The 17,630-nt window shown below is 34.3% G+C and overlaps 2 protein-coding genes across 2 annotated transcripts; both read right to left on the minus strand.

Annotated features, from left to right (window-relative positions):
* Positions 1–5,942: 5,942 nt before the first annotated feature.
* On the minus strand, positions 5,943–10,658 carry LOC106342920 (AMP deaminase-like). Its single transcript, XM_013781984.1, has 19 exons — positions 10,275–10,658; positions 9,979–10,172; positions 9,738–9,903; positions 9,347–9,525; positions 9,209–9,260; positions 9,008–9,135; positions 8,743–8,922; positions 8,603–8,670; positions 8,325–8,467; positions 8,095–8,156; positions 7,535–7,648; positions 7,299–7,439; positions 7,059–7,211; positions 6,928–6,981; positions 6,741–6,851; positions 6,482–6,655; positions 6,317–6,397; positions 6,103–6,201; positions 5,943–6,013 (listed from the first exon to the last, which is right to left on the minus strand). The coding sequence occupies exons 1-19, from the start codon at positions 10,603–10,605 to the stop codon at positions 5,945–5,947; spliced, it is 2,499 nt and encodes an 832-aa protein (XP_013637438.1). The 5' UTR covers positions 10,606–10,658; the 3' UTR covers positions 5,943–5,944.
* Positions 10,659–12,577: 1,919 nt separating this feature from the next.
* On the minus strand, positions 12,578–15,772 carry LOC106336592 (ammonium transporter 2-like). The gene is made up of 5 exons (XM_013775458.1): positions 15,461–15,772; positions 15,045–15,368; positions 13,561–13,846; positions 13,374–13,477; positions 12,578–13,179 (listed from the first exon to the last, which is right to left on the minus strand). The coding sequence occupies exons 1-5, from the start codon at positions 15,770–15,772 to the stop codon at positions 12,739–12,741; spliced, it is 1,467 nt and encodes a 488-aa protein (XP_013630912.1). The 3' UTR covers positions 12,578–12,738.
* Between the last annotated feature and the right edge of the window lie 1,858 nt (positions 15,773–17,630).

Raw genomic sequence — 17,630 nt, forward strand, 5'->3', positions numbered from 1 at the left:
TGATCAATTTAGTTGTCCAGTTGAAATCTTTCAAAAGTATGTGAAAGACTAAAGTCAAAGTAAATATGGATTTAGAATAGTAGTTATATTTTACTAACCAAAATACCGAAAAAAACCGAACCGAATCGAAACCAACCCGATATCTGGATTGAACACCCCTAATCCAAATGAAGCCAAACTATTGTTTCATTCTCCAAAATATAATAAAAATAGTAACTTAATTCCGCGCAAGGCGCTGATATTATCCTAGTATATATTATCAATCAAGCCAACGTTTATTTATTTTCTTTAATGACTATTTAGTTAAGTGAAAAATACCATATATACCACGAGAAATTAAAAATTATGTGGGAGATTAGTTTGATCACGAAAGTGAAAATGCATTGCCTATTTCGTGTTATCCGACTGAAAATTTTATTCACGTCATGGACAATACTTCTTCGTGATTATTTTCGCATATATTTATATTATCGAATATTCCGTTGTGATATTAAAATTAATTTCATCATATACCTATCTTTTTGTAATAAGATAGAAAATAGGTCTTGTCCTCCAGTTTGCAAGATTGGATAGTATTTATCTTTTTAAGTATTAGATATTATTTAAAATACTATTGACAAATCTCTTAATATCTTACGAGACAATTGTTACGACCCGGTTTTCACTACACCGGTATTGAAATTGGTTTGATTATTTAATTGGAGTAAACCAAACTAATAACAAAACCAAAGCGATATATAAGCCCGTATGCATCTCCTTTCTCATGTTAACCTAGCCGTCTTCATCTCGGGCTTGTGCGTACGTTTGTGCCGTCACCACAAAACGACCTTATAGTGCGCTGATATGAGAGAAGCTTCATCACACCGGCAGTGGAGCATCATTGACGGAGCTGTGACGCATGCCGCCTCTGTCAAATATCCATCGCCTCTCCCTCATTGTCGCCGGATCCGAGAGGCTTTGATGTGGAGAAGCAACACACGTACGCGGAGCCATCGCGCAACAAATGCTGATCACCACCATCCGGATGTCACCTTCTTTGCTTGTTATGTCGGAACCACCATGTAACGTTTAAGACATGGGCTTGTCATCAAAGATCAACCATCATTGCATTATGGAACGCATGCTATTGATACGAGAAGAATATGACGTGAGGAGAAAACAAGTTAAGACGGAGCCACCGTCTCACCTCCGCGGCACCGATTGGATCTACAACGTTGTAAGCTTGGAGCCATGGGAGAAGCTTGTTATGTTAACGTAGAACCATATGTGTTAGTTTCCCCACCTTCATTATCACGTATTAACCAAATGATATTATTTATTACTTGCGGTGCAAGTGATCTAAATATCTTAAATCCTTATTGGTTCATGCGTAGAAACAATGGTGGACTTTAAGGTTGACTTGTTTGATAAGTTACTCTTTTGGAAGCTTAGAGCATTTTTTGATCCATTTCCGATAGTGGCCAAGGTGAGGGTCTTTTTCCGAACTTCTCTTACACGGCTTAGGACCTCGAATAAGTATAATTTGTTTCTAATGTGTTCCGTCTGTGTGAAATCGAGTCTGTCATTGCTTGTTTAGTTTTAGGCTCTTTGCTTAAACCGGAACTAGGGTGTTAGATGGTTCAACAGTGCTTGTTCATTTATAATTGATAATATATATGTATATAGCATATTGAGGTGATTTGGGTGTTAGCCGACCATGGAGACGTAATTCCGTGTGTCGGCTGGAGACCAGTACATTGGGTATGGTGTATGTTGCGGCACAGCTTAGTCGACCTGTTGTGCCAAGGCTTCGAGGTCGATAAATCGTCTACGGGCGTGTGTTACCGAGCACATATTCGGTGGTGTTTTTGGCCTAATAGTGGGCAGCGAGTGTGCACCTCGCTAGGACCATTGTTTGATCTCTGGGTACTTTAGGTACTGTGTTTGCAACGTGTTAGGATTAAATTATATTTACTCGGAGTGGTCTTTCCGGGTCCATGGACTTCGGGTGTAGTATCCCATACTTCACTGAGTGACTTCTCCGTTACTCACCCCTCTCTCTTCCCCATTTCAGGTGAGACTGACGAGTATGTGATATTTGGACGGATTGGAGCTACTGAGCTTTTTATTCGGATTTTTATTTGGGCTTTGGGGGAGTGTAATTGGGTATATGGACTTTTATTATACGAGATATTGTTGGTGGTCCGCTGTTCTCCGGATTGGAGGTGACGGGTGTCACAACAATGTTGCACGAAACTAAGTCACATTATCTTAGATACCACATGGATATGATTTTTTATTTTGGTCCATTTAAATATCCTGAAAGAGAGTCTATCTATAGATTACACTTCTATTTAGAAATTAGTCTATGCTCTTCCGCAGTTCTGGATACCCAGCTTATTCAAAAGAAAAAAAAATGCCATATTTTGAACATGACTTAAACGTGTTTGCATGTTGCCGTCAACATTTTATACAAAAACATTTTTTCAAAAAAAAAATCTCATAACATGTTGGTGATAATTACTTAACTAGATGGAGAAGCGTTGCAAAGAAAACTAAGATCGTGATCTTAACAAAAAAATTGTGCACCGAATATGTTGTATATGTTGGCAAAAAAGAAGAAGAATATGTTGAATATTCTGAACGTATTTAATATGTGCAATAATGACGAAAAATGCTTAGAGCAATTCCAATGGTTAAAAAAAAACTTAAAGAAATAAAAGCACTAATTTTTTTCGGTAAATGACATTTGTTTTGTTGGTGTAGCAGTTTCTAAAAAACTCTGGCTATTTTTTCTCTTTTTTTTAATGTTTACAACTCTTACAGAACTTGTTGTTGGAGGTGTTTTTAGTGTACATTTAACTCATATGCACTTTATCATGTGGCTACGTATAAACAAATTGCTTAGAATTTATTTGACTATTAAAGAAAGTATTTATCCATAGACTTTATCTTCTCAGATTAGTCTGAATCTTTCTATAAATTTTTTTTTTATTATTCTAGTTACTTGATTTTTTTAATTATTTTTAAAGAAATAAAAGCATTAATTACTCTTCTGTGAATATTTGTTTTGTTGGTGTAGCAGTTTCCGGGGATATATTCAATTTAACATTTGATGTGATTTGATTTTTAATGGAGTTTTAGATGATTTCAATAAGTTGCAGAGATTTAAGTGATTTTTGTTAAACTACTCTAGAATATCACCTAAAACTATGGGATTTGGATTTTAATTTTTTTAACTAAGAAATTCTACCCAAACACCCTAAAATCACCTGAAACTTTAAAACTCCACAACTTAAAATATTTTCAATAACAGTGGATTTCAGAATACTTTAAGAAATGTCAAATTCAATAACATAAAATTTTAAATGAGTTTTTAAAATTCATGTTTCAATAACAGTGAATTTGTCATTTTAATACAAATCACCTGAAACTCTCATTTGAATACATCTTCTTGAGAAACTCTAATATTAGAATTTTTGCCCATTTTCTTTCCTATTTATTTTTTCTTAAATATTTAAAACTTTTCTAGAACTGTGTTGGATGTGCTTTTACTGCCTCTTTAACTCATCTGCACTTTATCATGTGGCTACGTAAATATATAAACAAATTGCTTAGAATTTATTTGACTATCAAATTTAGAATTTATTTGACTATCAAAAAAGAGTAGACTTTATCTCTTGAGATTAATCTGAATCTTTCTATAAGTTTAAAATAACTCCAAACTAAAACAAATTCATGATTGTTTAGAAAACAAAACAAAAATAGAAGAAGGGGTTTATTTGTGAAATAACTAAGAAAAAAAATGAAAATTAGTTTCGTAGAGAGAAAATAGAGAGAGATAGGAAGAGAAAATAAGAGAAAGGTCGAGATTTTAATTTGACAGCGAATTATGTTTTTTTCGGTGTTATCTCACCCGATTTCCAATAGAAGAAAAAGGTAAAAACAATAGGTGTGACAACTAAGCTACTGGCTACTAAACGCACATGTGAAGAGAAACGTTTGTACTTTTGATAAATAGTACTCCCTCCGTTTCATATTAAGTATCGTTTTGAGAAAAAAAATTTCGTTACAAAATAAGTGTCGTTTTCGATTTTCAATGCAAAATTTATTAATTTTATACAAAATTTATTTTTCTATTGGTTGAAATATGGTTAGGTGTATAGGTAATAGTGTTTTTTTATAGGAAATGTACAAAATTAATTGTTTCATTAATCCGTGTGTCGAAACCTAGAACGACACTTATAATGAAACAGAAGGAATAGTATATATATATTCAAATCGAAAGTAGAAATCTAGTTTACTATTTGTAGTCAACAATTTTATTATTCAAAAATTGCTTAGGAAAAAATGTTTTAAAACTCTTAGTTGACTAAGACTCAAATTAAAGATTAAAAGTTGACCATTAAAAATTTACGTTGATGTTAATCCTAAATTTACATGGTCAAGTTTTTTTTCTTTGAGAGAAAAAATTTAATTTGATATTAAAGCTATCAAATGGAACAAATTAAAAGTCATTTTTGCTGTTATATATTTTATCATATATTAAAGCTATCAAATGGAACAAATTAAAAGTCATTTTTGCTGTTATATATTTTATCACCATATTTAATATATAGCTCTGAGAAGTCTAAAGATTATGCTAAGATAAAGCGCTTTATGAAATGCAAGCAATTCAATTTTATAAATTGTGGGAAATAAATTCAGAATAAAACAAGTGTGTACTAATTTATCCATATAATAATCAAAAAAATCATGTTTGATATAAAATCTCTTCTTTTACTTATTTGTGCTTTAGATTTTAATTAATTATTGCTTGATTTGTATGATTTCTGTTGAACTCTAAAGAAAGACTTCCCTAGTTTGATCATAACAAGTATTCTTAAGTTGGATCATCACAACTCACAAGTAACAACTTCTCAAACTCCAGTTTATTAGAATTCTGAACTACCAGTATTCTTGAGCTATATAAATGCATCTGCAAGAGAGAGGATATAGAAGAGATACCAATCGTTTATTAGAATTCTGAACTACGTACAAAATGTTTTTTGGGTTAGAAGTAGAGACAGAAAATGGGATGAAGCTAATTCAACACATTGCAAAGTTCGCAATTCTCATGCGTTGGTCCATGATTTCTATGCTCATCTTAAAACCGTTTTAATAATACCTAAACTTGCCAATATTCATTCATCATGTCCTTCAGACCAAATGTCAGTATACCAACTTAAGCAATCAATGATGAGCAGCCATTCAGACCAAATGTCAGTATCAATAATACCTAAACTTGCCAATATTCATTCATCATGTCCTTCAAACATGTGAAATGAAGAAAGATTAAGAGTAAAAGGATGTAGAACTAAAGAGAGTCTTCAAGACACTTGTCGATCTCCGAACATGTAGTACCAAGTCAAAGCCAATCACAAAACAATGAAGTACTATGTTCCAATCAATCAATCAGGACTCAGACAGAGAGACGTGTGAACTGATTCCAATTCTCTTGCTACTCTATAGAGGTGAGCTCACTACCTTGACGTAGGAACACCATGCAAACGAACATTAATCCATTTGATATCTGGTTTCATAGACTTGTTCGGTAACAAAACTCGAGAGTTTTTTTTTTTTTGTTTTTATATCTTAATTAGCAGCTCTTTAAAGTCCGCTCTATATAAATAAAAATAAGGGGACAATTCTTAAAAAGAAAAAAATTGTAAACAATAGATTTGGCAGCCTTCATAAGGGCACAACATAGCCACTCATATTATTACCCTATCTACTTCATGCTCCGTCACTCCGTGTACCTGTGAAGATTCTTCGCTTGGTGTAATAAACTCATCTCTCTGTTCCCCTAAAGTTAAATCATGACAGAGACATCATAAGAAACTGTTGCAACAAAAGTGGTAGAGATCATTGTACATACACCAAGTTGGATCCTTACATGTTTGCCATTTCTGATTGCATTTTTATTTCATGGAACAACTACATCTGAGATAGATGCCTTGCCCAGATAGACCTGTTGCATCTCCTCTTTCCAAATCTGCATCAACTTCTATATATTAATTTTTCTTCCTACAGACAAGGGACTTAAACTGTGTATATATTGATATCAACATTTTGTTCCCTTACCGTGTCCCTGAACTCCACCCTTATGCGAGGCACATTTGTTTTGTGAATGTCGTTTCCATCAGGTCCTCTTTTGTAGTAGTCTTTCCCAATCCAGTGCGACTATAAAAAACATTTCAAAAGAGTTAGTATTATCAGAGCGAGATCATCCCAAAAGAACTTGCATCATGTTAATCTATACTGTTGTCTATAAGGATATGTTTGATATAACAAGTACCTTCAGAGCATGTGAGAAACCTGACTGGTACACTGAGTTACGAGCTATCTCGCACAAGTCACAAGCACTCAGCTTCCAAACCTGAAAAATCCAGTTATTTAAGTAAATACATTACTACTATATGATTTGTGAGATGAAATCATAATGGAGGAATCAAGGACTTACTGAGGCAGCAATGCTGTACTCTTCAACGAGAGGTTCTTTAGTTAAGTGAATCTGAAGAGGATCATCAGTAGACAGGGAGACATTGAGACCTCTTAAGAAAAACACAGGAAATGGGTTTCTGTGGTAATCTAGAAACAGAGAGTTGTTGCTCAGTGGAGACATGGCCAGACCAATCTTGTCCCAAAAGGAAAAAAAATGTCCAGTCAGATATATTTTTTAAGATCAGACACATTAATACAAGCAGAGTCTCTCCGCAAACCTGAGCGAGGTAGTAGAGATACTGAAGCACAGGAGACTTCCGTAGATTGATTCCGTGTGCGATGCTATGGCATGTGAGAAACGTAGCAGCCAAGTGGTCAATGTCACCAGCCTGAAATTTGTAAACATCTTAAAGATCCATTGAGCATAAAAGTGAAAACTATAGCACAAAATAAGAAATAAAGTACCTCCCCAGAGTGTGGCCGTAGCGTGATGGTAGTCATGCCTTTTGACTCCCGAAGCTTGAAAAATTACAACATATTACCACAGTTCTAACAACATCAAGTTAGTTGCAGAAGAGATCAGAAGAAATGGTTACCTTGTTTAACACATAGAGGTTAGCATAACAGTAGTAGACATAGTAAGAAAATGCAGGATTAAATGCGTTGGTCCATTGAGCTGGAGTGGGCATGTGTTTCGTGGGACGTCTTTCAGGTTTGCTTTCATCATCAACCAAATCAAATCCAACAACCTGTTATGCAGATAAAGAAACAGCAACCAACTTTTAATAGTTCCAAGACATTTGGATTGGAGATTCTTTGTAGAAATAGATGCTAACCTGCTTCAAAAAGACATGGAGCTGGGGATGCGAATCGGGATCTACCGTGGCTTCAAACAGAGGAATGAATATGTTGTCAAGGATATTCTGGAACGATGTCACAATACCCATGTCCTTGTAGATGTTGTAAAGGCGTGGGAGCTGGTGAGCAGACAGAATATAAAACGAGGGAAGTATCGGTCAGTTAGAAGTCATGTGACAGACACACACACATAAGAATCAAAAAGATAGCGAACCTGAATTAACCAGACAACGTTCTCACTGTATAGATCATTGTTCACAATCCAACTAGCCAGTTGGTCCCACTCGCTCATTTTTCTGCCGTATATAGATATTCTGTATTCAGCCATCTGCAATGTTTGGGACAAAAACAATAAAGAGCAATTATGAATCTGTTTTGACAAGAAGTTTTCTTAACACAGAAAATTGAGCACAGTGCCAAGAAGAATGTTTCAAGAAAAGTCTGTGTAGAGCACATTAGCATGAAGAAAGTTAACTTTAGGAATAAGAAAGAAACTGAGTGTTTCATACGGTATAGTATAGTAAAATTAGTTAAGGCTCCTGTAGTTATATGTTCTCTGTCTATATAGCATATGCAACAAGAAATGGAAGAGTGGTTGAGATTTTATCTGGCCTTGGGTTAAGATCCATTATCAAATCCTAAGTCTCTTTTGTATTTCCAGCAGATTATTATATAAAAAGCTTAGTTATTATAGATTTTACTGTAACAGTGTTCTTCTATTATCATGTTCATTCTAAATGCATAAGACTACTGCAGGTGCACGTGGAGTCTTACCTGATATTTGCTAGCTTCAAGGTCGGAGAAAACTTGTTTTGTTATCTCACCAAGAAAACGACCTGAAACCAAAAACAAAAGGAACGTCAGAAACTCAAAAGTATTGCAATCACAAGTTCACATCACATGGTGAGGTACACAATATGTAGAAGGAAAAGTAAGCAAATGCATAACTGACACATTAACTGAACTAAAAATGGTGCTAAGAGTGACAAAAAGTATTTAAATACCTTGGATGAGATTATCCTGTTTAAGGAAAATTTCCCTAAGCCTACTTTGACCACAGGGATTGTACTTGAGATTGAACTTATCAAAGCGATGAAATGTACTCTTGTCTGCATGAACATCCATAAGGTCCACGTTCAGGTCATATCTGTGCAAAGTTCAAACACAGGGAAGAAGTTTTATTTCATCAGCATAACCGTCAAATTAGGAAAAAAGAAAAAGTAAAACAGATAATCTACATAACAACAAGTCTTGCATTTAAAAATTGGAAATGTATGATTACCCAGTCAGATCCAAGCTCTCAAAGACTTCTTTCAAGGTTAAATACGTTCCATCCCGGAAGATGACAACCTGTATAGAGCCAAAAAAAATTAATCATACCTGAATACTAATCTAAGACAAAATGGTTACAATTGTTGTTACCTCATCAGGTTCTTTCCGGAGCTTTGACTTGATAAACCTCAAGAGGTGTTTCTGGTTCATGCAAGCTGAGTGATGAACATGAGTGTCCACTTTCCTAACGTTATAAAAATCACGGTGTGGTGCACTTTTTTGGGCGAGGAACTCTTTATCCGCATTAAGCATCAAATGCAGATTAAATTTCTGATACACACAAAAAACATAATGTTAATTAACAAGATGAAACTTGCTTATTGAGATTAATTATTCTCTAAACTAAAACTCTTGCCTGTTCTAGGAGCACTAGACGGCGGTGGCACAATGTCCTGATATTTCCTGCAGCTGTGACTTTGAGCACGTGATGCAAGTCGGTGAAGAACGTTGTGGCGTCAGCTACAGGGAAGAGCTCTTCCTTTGCTGGGAGTAGCAAAACAGAACATGAGTCATCTTATTTGAAAAAGCAAATAAACCATAGTACTTGTGCTCTTACCATCTTTGTTTGGAAACACATGGACTACTCCATCTTGCATCTCAAAATAATGCTGTCAAACACATACAATTATTGAAGTTAGATTCATCAAATGCGTGGCGTTCTATGAAGAACAAAACTAAGGAGAAAAAAACTCACATCAGTCTTTCCCTGAGGATAGTGTGCAAACGGCTCTAAGTTAGGCTTCGGAGTACTAGGATCAGATATGACTTCCTTCTCCCACGGCGCAACTGTTTCTTGGAAGACATACCTCTTCCTTAACTCAAGACATTCTTGCAGACATTTGTAGGCATCAACTTCATCGGACGTTGGGGCCTCTGAACAGATCATGTGTAATAATCTTAATAAGAAACTGTTTCAAACTCTTAAACCATGGTTTAGAGATTCAAAGGCTCAAAGCTAATAGAGTATAGTGCTACTTAACTCATTGCCACTGGTAAAGAACTTAAACTAGTGGAGGCTTACGAATTAAACATGTCATGATTTGCGCTAACAGGAAGAGAGAAAAAAACAAGTAACCATTCTTTACCAAGAGGAACATCAAGACGGACAAAGGTCTCTTGCTCCGGCTCTTTACGAAGAATATCAGCAGCAATAGGATCAGGCTGAACTCCATGTAAGTCACCAGACATACTGTGTGAACGAATCATGCTTGAAGCAGCCATAGATACTTGCTCTTCAGTAGCATCTGCAGGCTACATAAAAAAAAAAGCTTACTAATAAGCCTTTTGCTTACGCATTCAATTCAATAAACAAAACAAAACACTCACCAAGTCCCCATTGGTTTGCAAGTAGGAAGCATCCAACTCTGCAGTATCTGTGACATTATCATCATCATCATCTGATTCCCCCATACTCTCAAAGGCACTACCACTAGCAACAGGGGACTTGGGAGAGATGGGTCTCACAAAGCTTCCAGCTTTCCTTATACTACTACCACTACTCCCATGTACTGAAGATCTCCCTATAACATCAGAACATACCAAAAGACACAAACCCATCAATAAAAATCGAATCTTTATCCGATTCACACACTTAAAAACAGAGACTTTCCCATTACCAATACCTTCAGATGGAGTATGAAGCCTGGGCAAACCAGGAGGGATCTCATCCACACACACGTGTCCGTTGCTGCGTCCCGCATCATCGGTGAACGGCGTGGCGTCTGGAAGAGAAGCGGGGGTGTGTCCTTTCCTTTTGACTTGGCTCCGCCGCCTCGAAAGGGTTTGACTTTGATGCTGCGGAGAGTCTCCTTCTTCGGCGGTGTTGTCTTTCTTCTCTCTGCCACGCTCGAGGACGAGATTCAGGGCCTTGAAGTGCATGAAGAACCCTGAAACGGCAACGAAGGAAGCTCCGAAGAGGGCCGCGAGGGCGAGTTGGTAAATGTTCGGTTCCATTGAGAGTGAGCAGGTTAGAGACAGTAAGCTAGGAGTTTTGGTCTGAGTGGCGAAGATAGAAGAAAAGGTTTTTAGCTTTGTTATTTATAGGCAGGCCCATTAAATGCAGAGAGAAGGACAAAAATAGCACTAAATCAAGTTTTTGTTCACAAACTAGCACTCAAGGTCAAAAGTCACAAAAATAGCACTTAATGTTTTATCAAAAGTCACAGACGTAGGGTTTAGAGTTAAAGGGTTTAGGGTTGAGAAATGAGGTTTTGGAGATAAGATTTCAAATTTTGAAAAATAAAAAAATTAAAATTTTCAAAGGATAAACTTAGAAAGGTGCTATTTTGGTCATTTTAGTTTTTGAGTGCTATTTTTGTGATATAAATTTAGAAAGATGTTATTTTGAAGATTTGCCCTTAAATGTAACCTGCCAGGCTTTTCGGTCTTTGAATAAAATCGCGTTTAAAACATTTCTATTAAAAGATTTTCATAAAAGTTATCTTTATAAAAGAAAATAATAAGATGGCGTTATCCAATAAAAATTTTTTTTGAAAAATTTATATATTAGTTTGATCTTTTAATTTCAAATTAAAAAATAATTAAGTAACTAGATTATATTTAAAACACTAATATTTTTATTTTTGTTTGACATATTCTCAAAGTACATAAAATAGGAATATGTTTTTTTTAAGAGTAATTGGTAAGAATGCACCCAAAAGCTCATATAATTTGCCATATATCTTTGTTTTTTTTTAATATTTTTTATGACTATAATACCCTTATCTCTATCTCTCTCGTTTTTCCCTTTTATGTGTTTTAATCTCTTTATCTCTCGTATAGATTCTTCAAATTTTCTTCTAATTCAACACAAATCTTTATTTTTTATTCTGATTCTTTTAACATCCATAATGCTAATCTTATTATCTCACCTCAATTCCAATGTTTCTAATTTCGACTCACAGTAAACTTTTAGATAATATATATGTTAGTAGGTATTTTATTACTTACCTGCTATTATTTAGATTTTAATGGATTTTTAATCGATACATGAAGTGTTAGCTGTTACAAATAGTTTTGGGGCTATTTGATAGATAACTAATTAATTGTTAATAGTTTCATTAACTGATATATGATTTGTTAGTCGATACATTTGTTTGATACATAGATTGTTAGATGATACTGAAATTATTAGTTGATATATTAGTTGATATGTAGATTGTTACCTGCTATGTAAATATTTAGCTGATAAATCTAGAGTTACTTGTTTTCGATAAATCATGAGGGTATTTTCATCTGCACAGTGTCAAAAAGTTACTCTTTTTTGGGTTATCAATAATTACGGGCATTCAGCTAATTATTAAAAATCAATAAAACAAATAGAAAGCGATGACACAACCATAGAGACAGCTATAAACAAATTTTTTATTAGTGTTCAATTTTTTCAAAACACTAATTTTTTATGTGAGGTTTACCACCAGATACGTCACCCATGATCCTAAGATAATCTTGATTTAAGAGTTACATGTCCGACTTTATCTTAAAGAAAGAGTCGATTCTAATCCAGAGTGAACTTTGGTTTAACACATTACCACTGACACATTAGTCAAAAACTATAAAGTCTAGACCTAAAAGACTAGAAACAGTGATGTGGTGGTCATAAGTAGTTAAATATAGTGGTGGTTCTGTTCTAACATCATAAAGTTGCAAAGTTTTTTGGCGAATATAAAATTGTTATTGGCATAAAGAAAACATGAAGAAAATATATCCAAATACAAACGACTCCTAAGCATGAGTTTAAATTGCACAGGATCATTTTAACAACATAATAAATGGTTGTTAACTGCAGTTACAGTAGAAGAAATTGAATACTGGAGTTTTTACCTAATACAAAACATATCACTCTTTCATGTCACTGCCAGGGCGGATCCAAGATAGTTTTAAGTATGGGACATTTAACCATTTCTATAACTAAAAGCTTAATATGTAAGTGTACTTAACTAAATTTAACACTAGATGTCAATGAACAAAAAAAATTAGGGTGGGGCACATGCCACACCCTCAAATACACTGGGACCTCCCCTGGTCACTACAACACCAAAAGAAAAAGAGAGACAAAAATTAAATGAAAGCACAAAAAGAGGTTTTTTATAAAACAATGGTAACACCTCTAGCACCATGAACATAAGAAGGATGAGCAGCTTCTTGATCTCTCTCAAACTGTTGCATCTGTGTGGCATGCCTTGTGGCATCGAACTTCTCTCCATCTCCCCAAAGAGCATAAGCTTCTTCTCCATGAGCAGCATCATCTCCAATCCCAAGCTCTTCCTCAGCCATTCTCAATGGTATAAACATCTTGATAACAAGAAGTATGAGAGTCGTCGACACCAGATTCCATACAGCAATGAAGACAGCTCCGGCCCACTGTTTCAAAAGCTGTTTGCCCCCATTGCCGCCGTAGAAAGCTCCATTGGTTGGGTTAGGAAGTGACAACTTGCAGAGATCAGGATGTGCAAATAAGCCGGTCATTGTTCCACCTAGTATCCCGGCTACTGCGTGTGTGTAGAATACCGCTAATGTATCATCCACCTGAATATCACATTTCAGAGTTTTGTTTGATTAAAATGCACATTAATTCAAGAATTGATATATTAAGATTAAAATATGGAATTCCTCACAAAAATATATATTAATACATTTATCTAATAATGATATAAGAAATACATATAAAATTTCATGAAACACAAGTTAAATAAAAAGTTTGAAGGGTGGAGATAATTCACCTGTTGGAGGAGACTGGATTTCTTGTGAAGGATCATCATAGAGGCCCATGGAACTGATCCTGAGAATATTCCAATTATTATAGCTGCCCATGTTTGGATCAACCCTGCAACATAGTAAATTACAATTAGTTCCCATATTTCTTTATGGCTAAACCAATACTAAACATGATTAAAAGTATAATGAGACCTGCTCCGGGAGTAACGCCGGCGAGACCAGTGACCATGCCTTGAATGGCTCCTATGACAGACGGTTTGCCAAAGAAGATAACATCGAGTGTGGTCCATACTAGGAGGCTTGTGGCAGCGGAGAGGTTGGTGTTGAGCACCGCGATTGAGGAGGTTAAGTTGGCCGCGTATGGAGCTCCGCCGTTAAAACCGGACCATCCCATCCATAGTAGCCCAGCTCCGGCAAGCATTAAAAGAACATTGTTCGGTGGAAATCTTTCTCTGTCAGCTTGAGGCCTAGGTCCCACCTACAACATGTCACACATATCCAAATTAATTTAGTTTAAATTTTTATATCAATGCAATGTCAATAATTCATCATGGAAGTAATGAAGTCTAGTACGACTCTTTTCCCAACTAGTGTTTGCTTTTTAGCTAGACATTTTTATTTTTCTTTTCTATAATCGTATTATTATTATATAGACTTATTATAGGTAGTATCATGTGGAATTGACTTGACTTCTATGTGCGACAAAATGCAGAATACAGGGAAAACAAATGAAGTACTTCATAAAAATAAAGTTATTACTCTTGTCTAATTAAATTTTATCTGAGATGATTATATTTATACTATAGTATAAATTAATATCGGGTGGAAAATCCTAAAATGATTTTATTTAGCTTAGCTTTTTTTTTTTTGGACATCGATTTAGCTTAGCTATGACTTGCAAATTAATTACTTTTTTGTTAGTGGACCTAATCATTAAACTGATCTATAAATAAACTAAGAATCCTGAAATTTGAATACGTACTGTTACCAAAAAAAAAAAAAAAATTGAATACGTAATCACTTAACAGAAAGCAAAACAAAACTTGTTAAATCGGAACGCGTCTACATCAAAATATACTTTCTTAGAAGTTTTCTAAGTCTATGACCATGTCGTCTACGGAACATTTACCACATAGTCTTCAATGTTTATCATTATTTTTTATAGAATCCCAAATTTATGATCTTTTCTTGTAATAAAAACAAAATTTAGCCTGACAATTTAATACCAACATGATTTGACTAACTAAATAAACTAACCTCAAACTATATACTCATATAATATACTATATAAGTTGGTCTAAATCACTTGTATTTTGAAATATAAATTATTTTTATATTTAAATACAGTTTTTTTATTATTGGATACTTAATAACCAACATAAAGTTTACAAAACTTTAATAGTTAGTTGACTTACATCTAATCTATATGTTAATTTTTTGAAGATTTGTAAATTTCTTAACCTTAATTTTTACTTATACAAATTATATTATAAATTATGGGTAACAGTGAATATTCAGTGGTAATAAAAACAAAAAGAAAATCCCTCTGTCTAAAACAAGTCTGCATTTATTTTGGTGACGAATGGGAGGAAAATTCGGTTAATGTAATTGAATGCAATTGGTGGAAAGACACATAAAGAAAACATTGATGGGATATTTAATATTTAAATACATACCCAATACGCGGCGACGAAGCCGGCCACACCAGAGGAGAGATGAATCACATAACCACCGGAGTAATCAATAACTCCCCAATGGTAAAGAAACCCTCCGCCCCATATACTATAAGCTCCGACGGTGTAGCTAAAGATCAGCCACAACGGCACAAAAGCCATCCACGCTTTAATATTCATCCTCCCCAACACCGACCCGGCCACAAGTATCGTCGTTATCGCCGCAAAAGTGAACTGAAAATACACCAAAGTCGCCATCGGAAACAACGGCGTCACCGCTTCTCTCTCTATCGTCCCGTTCCCAAACTTCTTGACCGTTGATGGGATCTACAAAGACAAGAAAAAAACAAAAGAGTCAACCAAAGATATTTATCTCATTCAGACAATATCACTTTGTGGACATAAACTGATTTCAAGACCGTGGCTCTGTCTTTGAGGTATCCTTGGTCGAAGGCGGGACCACCTCTACCCCAGAAAGGCAAAAGCTCATCTCCGAAAGCCATTTTGTAACAGAGGAGGACCCAACAGAGGAGGACGGCTGCGAAGGCGTAGAGAGCCATGAAAGCGGAGTTCACGGCCCATTTCTTCTTGACGATGGAGGCGTAGAGGATGACCAGACCTGGCATGCTCTGTAGACCGACAAGAGTAGCCGCCGTGAGCTGCCACGCGTTGTCTCCTTTGTTGAGCCATTCAGGAACCTTTGGTAAGTCTGAACCGTAAGCTCCGGCCATGTCTATCTCGTCCTCTTTCACGGAGTTGATGATGATCCTGATGACTTTTTGGGAGGTTTCAGATGTTTTATAGTCAGCATGAAATTGTAGGTGTGAAAACCTTTAATATAATAATGTAGACAAGTCACAAGTGGTGTTATATTGAACAGTCTCTGGAGGAGAAAAGTCTTCGGAGATAGACTGATATGTTTCTCATTCTTCAATTAGCATCAGGATGTTTTTCAAAGTAGCTTCTTCTTGCTTTGTCTACTTTCACAATTATCGCGTCACATAATTACCAGGTAATATAAATAGATAGATGTGGAGTGGACTTGATTATTTATCATCATAAATCATAAGTTCTTAACTATTTTTAGTATTTTAAAAGAGTTAAGAGAAATGATATATATTGAAAAAAAAAGAATTTAGAATGTTAGAGAACTTTTTCTTCTCCAAGGGGCTTCTATATATAAGAAACGAGAAACAATTCCTTCATATTTTTGAAGTTATCGTTGAATAAATATGATTTATTTTGAAATTGATTGTACGAGGCTGACAAATTTATATTTTTTCAAATTCAGTCGTTGAAACAAGTGACTGATAAAATCTTCGCCAAGTAATTTAACAAAACTTTTCGGTTACATATATTTTGAAAATATTTAAATTCATATAAAATGACATTCGAGATACATAATGAGATCAAAAGTGTACCACCCCTTACCATTAAGATTTAAAGATACTTTCTCTTGATGCATATTTTCTCTTTAATTAGCTGTTGCGAAATTCATGTGGTTACGTACTGCACCCAAAAAATCAATCCGTACAAGTATGAGATTATACATACGATTTCATAATTTGGGCTTGTTCCTCAATTTTGATCGTGCGGCCATGTTTAATACCGAAGAAGTTGACCAAGTAACACATCGAATGTTTAAGAAGCAAAGATTCATTTGTTTGTTTGTAAATCAAATTTGATACTGGCCCGAACGTCGTGCTTGGTATGTCGAAGGTTTATATAGATTCAATTAAACAACAGTATCAACGTTATATATTATCAACGACGTCCATTTCATATCGATATCATATAAGCACCACCGTATCATTATAGAATACAATTTTTGCAATAAACTATTGGAGATGCATACCAATATTCTTCGAATCCATTGACTGTACACAAATTTTTATATAGTCATGGGAACCAGTAATGTATATTTTTAATTGGACAGTTTTCTAATAGGATATCTAACATATTTAAAGGATAAAAATAATGTAAATGTAGGAAAGAGAAATATGAGAGAGTATACAATCTCAACAGTGGTTTCTAATAGCATATCTAACATATTTAAAAGATAAAAATAACTAAGTGTAGGAAAGAAAAATATGAAAGTTTCTTAAAACACAACTTTCTAAATACCCATTAAAACCTGCGAGCACAAATCTTATATATTAAAATAAAAGTTAAAAATCTTATTAAATGTATTTTATTAAAACTAATAATACATAGAATCTTTAAAATACTTTAATCATAATATCTTTTGATATCTTTTCATTTTAAATATAAATATGTTTACTTTAAAATTCTAACAAATCTGTTTTAAAAGATTTTTACAAGATCTTCATTTTCGAAATTATATTCAAATATTTTCACTAATTTCGAAATTAATTATTTTACATTAATATATTTAGTTATCATTTATAAAATAAAAAATAAAAAATTATATCATATTCTATCAATTATATAATCATAATCAATCATATTAAAAGAAAACTACTATATTGAGCTAAATATAATAAAATTGTAGTAGTATTAAATTTATATATTTTATATATTTTATTTTCGTAAGTATAAAATATTTATGTTCAAAAATAAAATCTAATA

This window comes from Brassica oleracea, chromosome C4 (assembly GCF_000695525.1).
Source record: "Brassica oleracea var. oleracea cultivar TO1000 chromosome C4, BOL, whole genome shotgun sequence".
Lineage (NCBI taxonomy): Eukaryota > Viridiplantae > Streptophyta > Magnoliopsida > Brassicales > Brassicaceae > Brassica > Brassica oleracea.

Excerpts from the sequence above, each read along its gene's own strand:
- LOC106336592 (XM_013775458.1), bottom strand. The coding sequence starts at position 15,772 with ATGGCCGGAGCTTACGGTTCAGACTTACCAAAGGTTCCTGAATGGCTC. Across the intron at positions 13,847-15,044 it reads GCTTCGTCGCCGCGTATTGG|GTGGGACCTAGGCCTCAAGC; the intron begins GTATGTATTTAA and ends GACATGTTGTAG. Across the intron at positions 13,180-13,373 it reads AATCCAGTCTCCTCCAACAG|GTGGATGATACATTAGCGGT; the intron begins GTGAATTATCTC and ends TGTGATATTCAG.
- LOC106342920 (XM_013781984.1), bottom strand. The coding sequence starts at position 10,605 with ATGGAACCGAACATTTACCAACTCGCCCTCGCGGCCCTCTTCGGAGCT. Across the intron at positions 7,649-8,094 it reads TTGAAGCTAGCAAATATCAG|ATGGCTGAATACAGAATATC; the intron begins GTAAGACTCCAC and ends CAAACATTGCAG. Across the intron at positions 6,852-6,927 it reads TACGGCCACACTCTGGGGAG|GCTGGTGACATTGACCACTT; the intron begins GTACTTTATTTC and ends TACAAATTTCAG.